The sequence below is a fragment of the Mobula birostris genome, chromosome 15, assembly GCF_030028105.1.
Source record: "Mobula birostris isolate sMobBir1 chromosome 15, sMobBir1.hap1, whole genome shotgun sequence".
Lineage (NCBI taxonomy): Eukaryota > Metazoa > Chordata > Chondrichthyes > Myliobatiformes > Myliobatidae > Mobula > Mobula birostris.
The window spans coordinates 47651431-47666000 of record NC_092384.1 but is presented as its reverse complement, the minus strand read 5'-3'; the positions used below and the strand labels follow the sequence as shown (position 1 = coordinate 47666000).

At 41.2% G+C, this 14570-nt stretch overlaps 1 protein-coding gene across 7 annotated transcripts in view; it reads right to left on the bottom strand.

Annotated features, from left to right (window-relative positions):
- Nucleotides 1–14570, bottom strand: part of banp (BTG3 associated nuclear protein) — a 177024-nt gene that overhangs the window by 23732 nt on the left and 138722 nt on the right. For 5 of the 7 annotated variants that reach the window (XM_072279730.1, XM_072279727.1, XM_072279731.1 and 2 more), the window contains 2 exons: nucleotides 2923–3066; nucleotides 2449–2546 (listed from right to left, as the gene is read on the bottom strand). In XM_072279730.1, the coding sequence (XP_072135831.1) occupies nucleotides 2449–2546; nucleotides 2923–3066 (242 nt within the window). The remainder of the gene's footprint in view (nucleotides 1–2448; nucleotides 2547–2922; nucleotides 3067–14570) is intronic. The other 2 variants (XM_072279729.1, XM_072279733.1) reach the window with 1 other exon arrangement.

Here is a 14570-nt window from a genome sequence, read left to right as displayed (position 1 = left end):
TCAGCTAACCTATTTTGGTCCTATACACCTCCTCACCACCATCTGAAATTCTGCCAACAATAGCTGTATCATCAGCAAATTTATAGATGGTGTTTAATCTGTGTCTAACCACACAACCGTGGATGCAAAGAGAGTAGCGGTGGGCTAAGCACACATCCTTGAGGTGCAAGTGAGGAGGAGATGTTATTTCTGATCTGCAGGATGTGGGGTCGCTGTGAAGAAGTCAAGGATCCAGTTGCAGAGGGATGTACAGAGAGGCCCAAGTTCTGAAGCTTTTTGATTAGAACTGTGGGTATGATTGTGTTGAATGCTGAGCTACAGTCAATAAACAGCAGCCTGACATAATTGACCAGGTCATCCAAGGCCTCATGGAGAGCTAGTGAGATTGCATCCGCTGTAGATATATTGTGGTGATAGGCAAATTACATCGGGTCTAGGCCCTTGCTTAGGCAGGAGTTGCTTCTAGCCATGACCAGCCTCTCAAAGCACTTGATCACAGTAGATGTGAGTGCCACTGGGTGATAGTCGTTGAGGTAGCCCACCCTGCTCTTCTTGGGTACTGGTATCATTGTTGTCTTTTTGAAGCAGGTGGAAATCTCCAGTTGCAGAAGTGAGATTGAACATATGCTCGAATATTCCTGCCAGTTGACTGGCACAGAATTTCAGAGCCCTACCAAGTGCACCTCAGGGCCTGACACCTTGCGAGCATTCACCCTCTTGAAAGATGTTTATTTATTTAGAGGTACAGCATGGAATAGGCCCTTTCAGTTCTTTGAGCCGCGCAACCCCAGCAACCCCCGACAACCCTGATGTAACCCTAACCTTAACCCTAACAGGGCAGTTTACAATGACTGATTACTCTACCCTGCCAGTATGTGTTGGGCCTATAGGAGGAAACTAGAGCACTGGGGAAAACCCATACATTCCATGGGGGATGCACAGAGCTTCATTCCAGAGAACACCAGAATTGAACTCCAAACTCCAAGCAGTAATAACGTTGTGCTAATTGCTATGCTACCATAGCATTGGCCCCTGAGACAGAAAACACAGGGACACTGGATGCTGCAGGACTCGCATAGATGTAGTTTTATTCTCCCTTTCAAAGCCTGCATAAAAGGTGTTATGCTCATCTGAGACTAAAGCATCACAGCCATTCATGATGTTGAGTTTCACTTTGTAGGAAGTAATGGCCAGCAAACCACATGCATCCTCAACCAAAGTTATTTCTTGCTCTTAAGATAGCCTTCCATAGGTCATACTTGGACTCCTTGTATACTGTAGATCTAGATCACCAGTCTTGAATGCACAGATCTAGCCCTCAGCAGAATACAGATCAGCTTCATCCACGGCTTTTGACTTGGATACGTCCAGTATGTTTTCGAAGGCACCCTCATCTACGCAGGTTTTGATGAAGTCAGTGACAACTGTAGCGTATCCATTCAGACTCAAAGATGAATCCCTGAATACTGTCCAGTCCACCGACTCAAAGCAGTCCTGTAAGTGTCCCTCTGCCTCCCTTGAAGTTAACTTCTTGGTCTTCACACTGACGCTGCAGTCTCTAGTCTCTGCCTACATGCTGGGAGTTGCAAGTACAAACAGATGATCAGACCTTGCAAAGTGCAGTCATGGGATGACATGGTAAGTTTTCTTGATAGTGGTACAACTACCACCAATATATCCACCTGTGGAACCCAAGGAGCCAATACACTTGAACAATAAAATAATTCATACCAGTACTTTTGATGACTGGTTTGAAAAGGAGAGAGTTGTGATTTTTAAATCTGATGTGTCCTAATGCATACTTAAATGATCATGGAACAATTTGTTGACCTAGCTCCATCTCAAAGGCTCAAGCAGAGCTCAGTTAAAACACATAAGTGTCAATGAGGTCAAAAAATTGAAGGGTGGAGTTAATGTTATGAAACTGAAAATTTCACAAACCAGGGATGTGCAAAGATTCCAACAATCTTTACACAAAACTCATTTTAGTCAACCAGCTTTTTAAATTTCCCAAATCCATTTTGGCAATGTCCATTGCATTTCCCATTGAGGCCCCCCATTCTGTCCAAAGTGACGAAGGCTGATTTCATTGGCACTTGAGACTGTACATTTATAAAATTAAGCTCTCTTACTTGAATGTGTCTCCGAACATGTGTGGAAGGAGAAAAGGGGTTCTATCCACAACTGTGGGAGGGAAGAGAAAGGACATGTCTCTCTGTAAATGTTGGGGAGGAAGAGAAAGTACCTTTCCCTGGTTCTGACTGTGAAATGAAGGGAGGAGTCTGCTTGCTTGTCTTTGAAGATGGTGGTGATGGTGAGGAGTGGTAATTGGATGAAGGTAGTATGGTACCCTATTGGTCATGGTATTGTGGCTAAAAGCCGTACAGCAAGTGTAGGTGTTGAGCTCTCCCTTTCACAGTTTGCTCAGGTTATGAGATTTCTTCCTACCTTGCGTCATTTTGTAGTAGAACTTCTTGAAGCTCATTTCTATCATCATCTCCTCCTAGGAGAGTGTAATTGTTCCTGTTGACTGTTTTCTGGCGCAGCTAAAACAAAAAAAGTCCTCCCTCCTGTTATGAATCTCTTCCAGGATAGTAAGGTTTCTGTCTAAAAAGCAGTAGGCCTACTCCCTTCCCTCTGCTTCTTTTTCTGCTCTTTTCGTTAAAATAATATTTTCAGAATTCTTCCCAGAAGATTAAAAGAATGCTCCTTTATCTACAAATCAGTACTAATAATCACTCGTTCATCATATATTTCAAATCTGTATAGAATCAGAACACTGCAGCAGAGAAACAACACTTTTGACCCATCTAGCCAGTATATTTTAAACTAAAGTTACATTACTGAAGCCAATGTTTCTTCATTAAGGCAAATAACAAAAATGAAAAGGTATTAACTGACTTCATCCATATTCTTACTCACTTGAGCTGCTGTAGCATGATCTGCTATTGGTGCAAGCTGTACATATTGCACTTGGATGTCACTTCCCTGCAATGGTGATCCATCTACTCCACTGGTTTGATGTTCAGCAGAAGCTACTGCAATTAACTGTGCACCTTGCAACACCTAGAAAATACAAATTCATTAACAGAATCATTAGCATAATTCATTTAATGTAGTTTTAGGCTAGTCTTCATTAAGTGACTTTTGTTGAAATAGTAGATGATTAAAACAATGAAAGAAGAAAAGAATTTGAAGTGCCTCGAGTCAATGTTCACCAAAGGGAAAACACAATCAGTGAAGATGGTTGTGACGATGGGAGTTCAATCTTTCCAGCTTCAGGACATCATCGCAGAAGTTCATCAGTACAATGTACTAGTGCTAACAAGCCACTGCTTTTTCATCAGTGATCCTCCTGTTATAAAACCAAAATAGTTCACTGATGATGAAATGATGCAACTCTTCAGGAAATGAAAATGCCAGTGGCTACATGCAACAATACCTAAACAACATTCAGCCATGAACTGATAAGCAACAAGTAACATTCTAACCACAAAAGAACCAAGTACTAATCATTCCCGACAAAGAGAGTATAATCATCTGTCCTTATCGTTCAATGGCATTATCACTGCAGAACTGACATAGTCAATATTCTAGGAGTCACCACTAACCAGACACTCCATTGGAGCAGCCACACCAATACCAGAGCAGGATAGAGGCTGGATATCCTATAGCAAATGCCCAATGCCTGACCCTCACTGCCTTTCCACCATCTACCATGCGTAAGTCAAGAATGTGATGGAATACACTCCATTTATCTGCAGTAGTACAGCGCCAACACAGTCAAAAATCTTAGCACCATCCAGGACAATGCAGTCCACTCGAAAGACATCCTATAAACTATCCTAAGCAAATATCAAAAAGCTGAGTGGTTCCAGTACCTTTCCCAGCATCTGCTGCTTTTATTACTTTAAGGAATAGGATTCTCTGACTGATAGATACCTGAGGGTGCCATGAAAACAGAGCTATGCAATGTGAGATCTGATTCCGATGAAGCCAACAGAGGGCTCCACTAAGCTCTTCATACTGTAGTGACTTTGAGTTTTGCAGTGTTCAGCTCTGCTGGGTGAACAGCACTTGGGGTGAGATGATCACCAAGAAGACAGCCATTAATGCCTCATTTTCAAATAGATCAGCGCTCCATGAAAGCTGATGGGCAGCTATGAGGAAATTGTGTGACCTCCTGGGACATTTGGCATTGACTGTAAGGAATCACCTTAGAGGGTCAATCACAACTTGATGAATACAGCATGAATGGAATGCTACAAGAATGCTGGGTGGTGAATGACAGCCCAAGTGACAATCAAGTCCAGGCTATAGAGAGCTGAATCTTGGAGATACTGACTCAGCAATTGAATGTCTGTTCTACTCAGCTTCGTCTTTTTTTTTAAATACAGAAAACCTACAGCACACTACTTACTTAAGATTATAAGTAGCCCTTGATGTTCTTTTTACTAATGGACAAAATTTTTGTCCCAGGGCAGTGACATACAACTAACCTCCAGAAGCATATGTCTCTAATGATTGTATTCAGATCATGACACAAGCCTGTTATTTGATGTTATGATGCATTGTTTCAGTTTGCATTTAAACTGGAGTCTACTGAAAGATAAATCGGATTACAAATGGAATCGTAGAACTTCAAAATATCGGAGAAGGCCATTTAGGCAATGATGCTCATGTAAACTCTTTGAAAGAGTAATCCAATTCATTCCACTACCTTCTCTATTCTTATAGACTTCCAGTTATTTATATACATATACTGCACTTACATAGAAACATGGAAAGTCTACAGCACAATACAGGTCCTTCAGCCCACAAAGCTATGCCAAACATGTCCTTACCTTAGAAATAATCGCCGGCAGCCCATTCTATGCACTCACCACTCTTTGCGTAAAAAAACTTACCCCTGACATCTCCTCCGTACCTACTTCACCTTAAAACTGTGCCTTCCCGTGCTAGTCTTTTGCAGCTTCATGTTATAAAGATCACTAACACAGGATAAAATGGTGTTCCAGTTATTTTATATCAGTTAAATGCTTTTAATCACTCCCTACATGACTCCTTTCTCCTCTTGTCCCTCACACTAGTCTCTCTCCTGGCACTTACCCCTGCAAGTGGGATAACTGACTACTCATCCCTCACCACCATTCATGGTCCCAAACAGTCCTTCGAGGTGAGGTGATACTTCACCTGCAAGTTTATTAAGGTCACCTATTGTATTTAGTGCTCCGGTTCCCAATGTGGCCTCCTATACATCAGTTGAGATCCAACACTATTGTAAAAATATTTTGGTTAGAATAACCTTGTTCTTTTTCATCCATCTGACAATGTTACCATTTCAAAACCTTAATAACAGGCAAGTAAATCTAGGTTACTGCTATTAAACTAAAATATGTCAGGTTTATTTTAATTAATCAGTATATATTTAAGTCCAGATTTTAAACTAGAAACGAGTACTATGCGCGCAACTTATAGAGCACGTATATAGTGCCAGTTATTGCTGATCTGACTGACCTGAATAGTCAAAATTACATTTCAAAAATATTCATTCCCAAACAAGTTTACACAAAGTACTTGGCTGACAGGCGAGAGCTGGAAATCAGACAACAGAAAGCTACAACCCAACATTCTCAAGACTGGTTTCTGGCAATTGAGTAAATGAAAGGGTTCTAGGCCAAACTAAAGAGGAACCTAGATGTTGGGTCCAAGAGAGTATTTCTATCCATCTTGCACCACAATGATTTAATCAGCTTGGACAGGGAGGCTGTGCTACCACTCTTTGTTGATACTACTCCACCCCAATCTCTGTATTGAACCATGAATTCACTATCCTGTTCAAGAACGTCAAATATAATTTACACTAAGGCCTAATTCCGCCTTCTCTAAATAACCAGTATTTATATAACTGTAAGGAACAGAAAGGAATGAATGTAATTTTCGCAAACAATAGTAAATATGCAGTTGCAGGAAATCCAAGTAACACACACAAAATGCTGGAAGGACTCAGCAAGCCAGGCAGCATCTATGGTAAACAGTATAGTTGACATTTCGGGCCAAGACCCTTCATAAGGACTGGAGAAAAAAAAAATGAGGAGTCAGAATTAGAAGGGGGAGGAGAGGAAGAAACAAGGCGATAGGTAAAACTGGGATGGTGGGATGGGGTGGGTGAAGTTAAAGAGCTGGGAAGTTTTTTGCAGAAGAGATACAGGGTTGGAGAAAGGGGAATCTAATAGGAGAGGACAGAAGGCCATGGAAGAAAGAAAAAGCGGAGGAGAACCAGAGGGAAGTAATGGTCAGGTAAGGAGATAAGGTGAGAGAGAGAAAAAAGAATGGGGAATGGTGAAGGGAGGGGCATTACTGGAAGTTCAAGAAATCGATGTTCATGCCACCAGGTTGGAGGCTACCCAGACTGAATACAAGGTGTTGTTCCTCCAAACCTGAGTGTGGCCTCATCGCAACAGTACAGGAGGCCATGGACTGACATGTCAGAATGAGAATGGGAAATGGAATTAAAATGGGTGGCCACTGGGAGATCCCGTTTTTTCTGGCGGATGGAGCGTAGGTGCTCAGCAAAGCCATCTCCCAATCTATATCAGGTCTCACTGATATAAAGGAGGCCACACCGGGAGAACCAGATACAATAGACGAGCCCAACAGACTCACAGTGAAATGTCATCTACCTGGAAGGACTGTTTGGAGCCCCCAAAGGTAGTGAGGCAGGAGTAGCACTTGTTCCGCTTGCAAAGATAAGTGCCAGGAGGAAGATCAGTGGGGAGAGATGAATGTTCAAAGGAGTCACATAGGGAGCGATCCCTGTGGAAAGCAGAAAGTGGGGAGCAGGGGAAGATGTGCTTGGTGGTGGGATCCCATTGGAGATGGTGAAAGTTACGTTGAATTATGTGCTGGGCACAGAGGCTGGTGGGGTGGTAGGGGAATCCCATCTCTGGAGGGTGGCAGGAGGAAGGGATGAGAGCAGACGTGCAAAATAGAAAAGATGCGGTTGAGGGAGGAAAGCCGTTTCTTTGAAGGAAGACATCTCTTTCGTTCTGCAATGAAAGACCTCATCCTGAGAACAGATGCAGCAGAGATGAAGGAATTGAGAGAAGGGGATGGCATTTTTACAAGTAACCCAGTGGGAAGAGGTATAGTCCAGTTAGCTGTGAGAGTCAATGGGTTTATAATAGACATCAATAGATAAGCTGTCTCCAGAGATTTGAGAAAGGGGAGGAAGGTGTGAGAAATGGACCAGGTAAATTTGAGGGCAGGGTGGAAGTTAAAGTTGATGAAGTTGACGAGCTCCACATAGGTGCGGTAAACAGCACCAATGTAGCCATTCATGTCGTATAGGAAAAGTTGGGGAGTGACACCAGTGTAGGCTTTGGACATTGAACGTGGAACAGTCTATGTAATTTTCATCCAATTCTAATTATAGAACATATAATTTTTGTAAACCTGCCTTTCCATGATTAAAAGTTACTGACATCTTTGACTTGATTTAGTGGATTCCAGATAATTGGACCATCAGTTAATCAGGGCAACAGCTTATTTGGGGTAAATCTTAAAGAACAAAAGCTAATGAAGAAAATAGCTACGATTTCCTTCAACACACATCAAAGTTGCTGGTGAACACAGCAGGCCAGGCAGCATCTCTAGGAAGAGGTACAGTCACCGTTTCAGGCCGAGACCCTTCGTCAGGACACCCCGGGACACAGTCCTGACAAAGGGTCTCGGCCTGAAATGCCGACTGTACCTCTTCCTAGAGATGTTGCCTGGCCTGCTGCGTTCACCAGCAACCTTGATGTGCGTTGCTTGAATTTCCAGCATCTGCAGAATTCCTCTTGTTTAGGATTTCCTTCATTTATTTTTGACATTCTGCCATTTAATTGGGACAGGAGACTGCCGCCGAACAGTTTCTAACTAGCATTAGTTGCATGTATTTGTGTACAAAAAGCAGTGATTTCTTTTGTCACTAATAGTTGTCAAGAAATAAGCAGTGAGACAATTCAGAACTTTTTGGCTCACTGCAGTTTCAAGCATTCAGGCTTGGAGATGCAAGAAACAGTGGCTCTCCTCCATTATGTCCTGTTTAAGTTTAGAGAAAATAAGAAGTCGGACATTTGATACATCCTTTAAATTTGAGCAAATCTGGCGACCTTTTATCCAATATTTTCATTTAATTTGACTTATTAATCTTTCAATCTTTTTTCTCCAGAAGTTTTGGATTCGATCAGAAAGTGTCTCTTTCTTTTTTTTTGGTCATATCCTCAAAATGGACTGCCCAGTCCCTTTGTTTTTTGTGTTTTTTTTCTATATAGTGTAGTGAGGTTTTTTTCTTTTCATTTAAAACCCAATGTTTTTTCTTTTCTCTTCATAAACTGATAAGAGGAGAATTGCTATTTTCATTTTTTTTCTTATTATATATTTCATACTAGTTTAACAATATCTATGATTTTGACAATGTCTATCTCAATCTTGGTTTATATTGTTACTGATATATATATTTGAGATAATTCTCCTTTTGATTGTATTTATGCTCCTTTTACATCAATAAAAAGATTAATAAAGAAAGAAAGAAAGAAACGGCTTGGGAGTGAAAATGAAATGATTTCACTACAGCAGTTATAAACTACAAAGAATTTGAAGGTACTGACAATCATCCTTAATGTTACAATGAAAATGAAGTTTTGGAGGATGAAATTGCCAAAAGTATTGTATGAAGGCAGTTTATTATCTGCACTAGGTATCTGCGCTAATTTTGTTCAATTACAGTCAATCAAAAGAACACATCAGCGTACCGTTGATAAATTCTTCTGTTGATAACTATTAGGAACTAATTCACAGTTTTATGGTACTGTAGTGTTATTGGTAGTGTTCTAGTTTGTTCTGTATTTAATTTCAATACATTTTTTTTATTTTTAACTACTTCCATGAAACTTCGGCTAATTGGGGCAGCTGTTTAATTGTACCAAAAACGGGGCTGATGTGTCCCAGTTAACCAGGATCTGCTGTAAGTATATATTTTCTCTATAGAACTAATTAAGAATGGACATAAAATATCATTTAGCCATTGATATAATTTTGCCGGCTGGCGGCATAGTGGCATCAGCGCCGGACCTTGGAGCAAAGGCTCCCAAGTTCGAATCCAGCCAGCTCCCTTGCACATTTTCCATCTGTGCTGGGTTGAGCGTCAAGCTAGCAACCTGACCTCGAAAAAATAAAAAAGCCTGCTAAGAAAAAACGCCGTCATGATGGCGTCCCAATAACTCCTCTCGGAGTTAAAGGCTTTCTTTTCTTTCTTTATTGATACAATTTTAATCATAAGTTGAAGAAAGTTCAGAATTTATTACAAGTAGTACTGATTGTGAAGCAAGTAAATCCTAAACTATAAATTTTTCTGTTCCTGGAAAATGTGTAAGGTGGGTCTAAGTAAAGAGGCCATTATTATTTATGATTAAATTTTCAGGAATAATTGTTCACAGTACAGAAGATATTGCCTAGATTCAAGAGGTTCAGAGGCACTTGGTTAGGAATTCAACAGAGCGTTGATGGGTGTTCAGACGCATGATCAGGTAGTGGTGGCAGATGTGAAATAGGGAAAAAAAAGGAAATATATGTGATGAGGAACTGGTCAGTAATGAGAGAATGCCAATGTCTGGAACGTTGGTGGATTTGCTGTCAGGATAAATGGAGGGCTATATGGGAAGGAAAGGCTAGGAAGGAAATATTGATTTTGGAGTAGGTTAAAAGTTTGACACAAAATCATGGGCTGAAGGGACTGTACTGTACAGTTCTACGATATATGATTGCATTTGGTCAGAATGGGTTTGCCAAAGGTACAAGCTATAGACACTACTGACATGACCATTGAAGGAGAGATGGAAGAAAATTCATGGAATTCATGAAGTTCTCTTGCAACACAACAGATTTCACAAGAGTGAATAAAACATCAACTTTTCAGTTATGGTTTTCTTTGGTATGAATTCTGCTCCACTGATTACTGAAATTACTTTTGTGTTCATGACATTTTTCAATACAACATATTTCAGAAAGGTTAATTGACTACCATATAATATTTTTCACCTTCTGCTGCGTTAGAAATTAGCTAAAATCTAAAACCAGGCAAAATATATCATCTGTCAAAATATTCTACAAAAAGGATTCTTTGTATGTAGATATAACATTATCAAGTCAATTAATTAAAGAGTCAACACAGACAGTAACAAAAACAGTTTTTAATTAATTGCTTAGAAAGTATTGAACAAGAAACAAATATTGGAATAAACGGACCTTTCTCATTTTGGCAAGTCATGACTGGTGGTACCGAAGGGATTTTTACTCAGACCCCTTGCTATTCATGATCTATAATTAACAATGTCACATTTCCAAGTTTGTTGGTGATACAGAATTAGCTGCAATTCTGAGTAGGGAGAATAAAGTAGAGAGGTTTTAAGGGGTTTGTAGATAAGCTGAGTTAGTGGGAAAGAACATGGCAGATGTGGAAAAATATGAAATTATCCACTTTGGTACAGAAAATAGAAAAGTAAGGTCTTTTTAAAATGGTAAGTAGAACACAGAAAATAGAAAACATACAGCACAATACAGGCCCTTTGGCTCACAAAGCTGTGCTGAACATATCCTTACCTTAGAAATTACCTAGGGTTACCCATAGCCCTCTATTTTTCTGAGCTCCATATACCTGTCCAGGAGTCTCTTAAAAGACCCTATCATATCCGCCTCCACCACCATCGCCAGCAGCCCATTCCATACACTCACCACTCTCTGCGTAAAAAAACTTACCCCCGACATCTCCTCTATACCTATTTCCAAGCACCTTAAAACTGTGCCCTCTCGTGCTAGCCACTTCAGCCCTGGGAAAAAGCCTCCGACTATCCACACGATCAATGCCTCTCCTCATCTTATTAGAATAGATTAGATTCAATTTTATTATCATTGTGCCGAGTAAAGATACAAAGCCAATGAAATGCAGTTAGCATCTAACCAGAAATGCAAAGAATAGTGTTACTGCATTTACAAAATAACTGCAAATAAAAAGTGCTACAGCACACAAATATAAAAGTACTGAGACAGTACAATATGGGTGCAATACTGCTTAGCGCTGTGATGTGAGGTTCATCAGGGTCACAGCCTCAGGGAAGAAGCTCTTCCTGTGCCTGCTGGTGTGGGAGTGGAGGCTCCTATAGCACCTACCGGAAGGGAGGACAGTAACAAGTCCACGGTTAGGGTGAGATGCATTCTTGATAATGCTTTTCTCCCTGCCCAGGCAGCGTTTATGGTAGATGTTCTCAATGGTGGGCAACTGGGTGCCGATAATCCGCTGGGCAGTTTTCACCACACGCTGGAGTGCTTTGCAGTCCGATACGGGACAACTGTCATACACCTCTATCAGGTCACCCCTCATCCTCCGTCGCTCCAAGGAAAAAAGGCCAAGTTCAATCAACCTATTCTCATAAGGCATGCTCCCCAATCCAGGCAATATCCTTGTAAATTTCCTCTGCACCCTTTCTATGGTTTCCACATCCTTCCTGTAGTAAGGCGACCAGAACTGAGCACAGTACTCCAAGTGGAGTCTGACCAGGGTCCTATATAGCTGCAACATTACCTCTCAGCTCCTAAACTCAGTCCCATGATTGATGAAGGCCAATGCCCCATATGCCTTCTTAACCACAGAGTCAACCTGCACAGCAGCTTTGAGTGTCCTGTGGATTCCGACCCCAAGATCCCTCTGATCCTCCACACTGCCAAGAGTATTACCATTAATATTATATTCTGCCATCATATTTGACCTACCAAAATGAACCAGCTCACACTTATCTGGGTTGAACTCCATCTGCCACTTCTCAGCCCAGTTTTGCATCCTATGTCTCGCTGCAACCTCTGACAGCAACACTCCCAACCTTTGTGTTATCAGCAAATTTACTAACCCATTCCCCCACTTCCTCATCCAGGTCATTTATAAAAATCACTAAGAGTAGGGGTTCCAGAACAGATTCCTGAGGCACACCACTGGTGACCGAAGTCCATGCAGAATATGACCCATCTACAACCACTCTTTGCCTTCTGTGGGCAAGCCAGTTCTGGATCCACAAAGCAATGTCCCCGTGGATCCCATGCCTCCTTACTTTCTTAATAAGCCTTGCATGGAGTACCTTGTCAAATGCCTTGTTGAAATCCATATACACTACATCTACTGCTCTACCTTCATCAATGCATTTAGTTACATCCTCCAAAAATTCAATCAGGTTTGTAAGGCACGACCTGCTTTTCGCAAAGCCATGCTGACTATTCCTAATTATATTATGCCTCTCCAAATGTTCATAAATCCTGCCTCTCAGGATCTTCTCCATCAACTTACCAACAACTGAAGTAAGACTCACTGGCCTATAATTTCCTGGGATATCTCTACTCCCTTTCTTGAATAATGGAATAACATCCACAACCCTCCAATCCTTCGGAACCTCTCCCGTCTCCATTGATGATGCAAAGATCATCACCAGAGGCTCATCAGTCTCCTCCCTTGCCTCCCACAGTAGCCTGTGGTACATCTCATCCGGTCCCAGTGACTTATTCAACTTGATGCTTTCCAAAAGCTCCAGCACATCCTTTTTCTTAATATCTACATGCTCAAGCTTTTCAGTCCACTTTAAGCCATTGCTCAAGCTTTTCAATCTGCTGTAAGTGATGGAGTAAAGCTATGTGCTTACACATAAATCTTTGAAAGCCATCTTGCAGATGCAGTAAATGATCAGGGGGCAAATGGTGTATTGCCCTTTATTATAAGTGGATTTGACTACAGGAGTAATGATGCCTTATAGACATTACATAGAGCAGACTTGGACTTCGGTATTAATTTTGCACTCCTTAAATAAAAAAGTATTTGCTTACATTGAGAGAGTGCAGTCAAAATTCACTCAACTGGTTCCCTAGCTAGCAGGTTTGCTGTATGAGGAGAAATTGAATAGATAATTTCTTTTATGTATTGGAGCTTGGAAAAATTAAAAGGGGCTATTATTGAAATAAATGATGTTTTTGTAAGGGGGGACAGGCTGGATGTCAGGAGCACATTTCTCTTGGCTAAGAACTAGGGATCATTATCAAGGATAAAAGATAGATCATTTAGAATTGGTTAAAGGGAACTTGCTTTATGGAGACTGAGGTGAATCCTTAGATTCTTGATCTGTAAGACAATAATAAACAAATAACAATATAGCCGACCTACCAGGGAAATCCGTAGTAACCGGGTCTCTGGCTCTGTGGCTCACAAGGGAAAGGGGGAGCAAAGGAGTACAGTAGTGGCTTAGAGGAGCAGACAGGAGATTTTAAGGACATGAAGGACCCTCTTAGATTGTATGTTGCCACAGTCAGGAATGCCTCAGATCGGGCTAACAGCACTCTAAAGGGAAAGGGTAAGTAGCTAGAAACCATTGTATATATGGGTACCAATGACGTAAGTAGGAAAAGGGATGAAGAAAAGTTGAAAAGCAGGACCTCCAGGGTAGTAATCTCTGAATTCCTGCCTATGATAGACTCAGTGAGGTAAGAGTAGAATGATTTGACAGATGGATGACTTGGGTGAGGAAATGGTGCAGGGTGCAGGGTTTCATATTTCTGGCACCTCTTCTGGGAAAGGTAGGACCTGAACAAAAAGGACAGGTTACACCTGAACCGGAGGGGGTACCAAAATCCTTGCAGGTAGGTTTGCTCAAACTTTTGGGGAAGTTTTAAACTAATTTGGCAGGGGGAATGGAACCAGAGTGATAGAGCACAGAATGGAACAGTTGGTATGCAAGTAGATGAAGTGTGTAGTGAGACTGTGAAGAAGGACAGGAACATGAAAGGGCAGAATTGCAGCCAGTGGGATGGGTTGAAGTGCATCTTTAAACTAAATAGTACGTTCAACAAATCAACAGTTTGGAAAAGTGAGGAAAAAGTAGAAGGAAAGGAGAGTGCAGAAGAAGTTACAGAAGTATCCAGAATAAATAGAAAGACCAAAGGTTTTGAAAGTATGAGAACTTAACTTCCGGTAACATGGGAGTAAAATTGAAAAGGGTAATGAATACAGGACAGGAGTTATATTTGAGTGCATGCAGTGTATTGAATAAGGTATATGATCTTGTAGCAGTTAGATTGGCAGGTATGATAACGTGGGCATCACCTAATAGAGGCTGAAAGAAGATCAGAGATGAGAGCTTGACATTCGAGGATACATGTTACATTGAAAGGACAGGCTGGTAAGCAGAGGGGTGGGTGGATCTGTTGGTAAAAAGGGAAATTAAATCCTGACAAAGAGGTGACAAAGGATTGGAAGATGTAGAATATCTGAGGATAGGGTTAAGAAATTGCAAGGGTGAAAAAGAACCTGACGGGAGTTAGAGGCAGACCTCTGAACAGTACCAAGAATGTGGGCTACAAAGTGAGACAGGAAAGGCATGTAAAAAGGGCAATAATATGATAGTCACGGGGGATTTCAGTATGCAAGTAGATTGGGAAAATCATGTTGGTGCTGGATACCAAGAGAAGGAATTTGTAAAATGCCTATGGGATGGCTT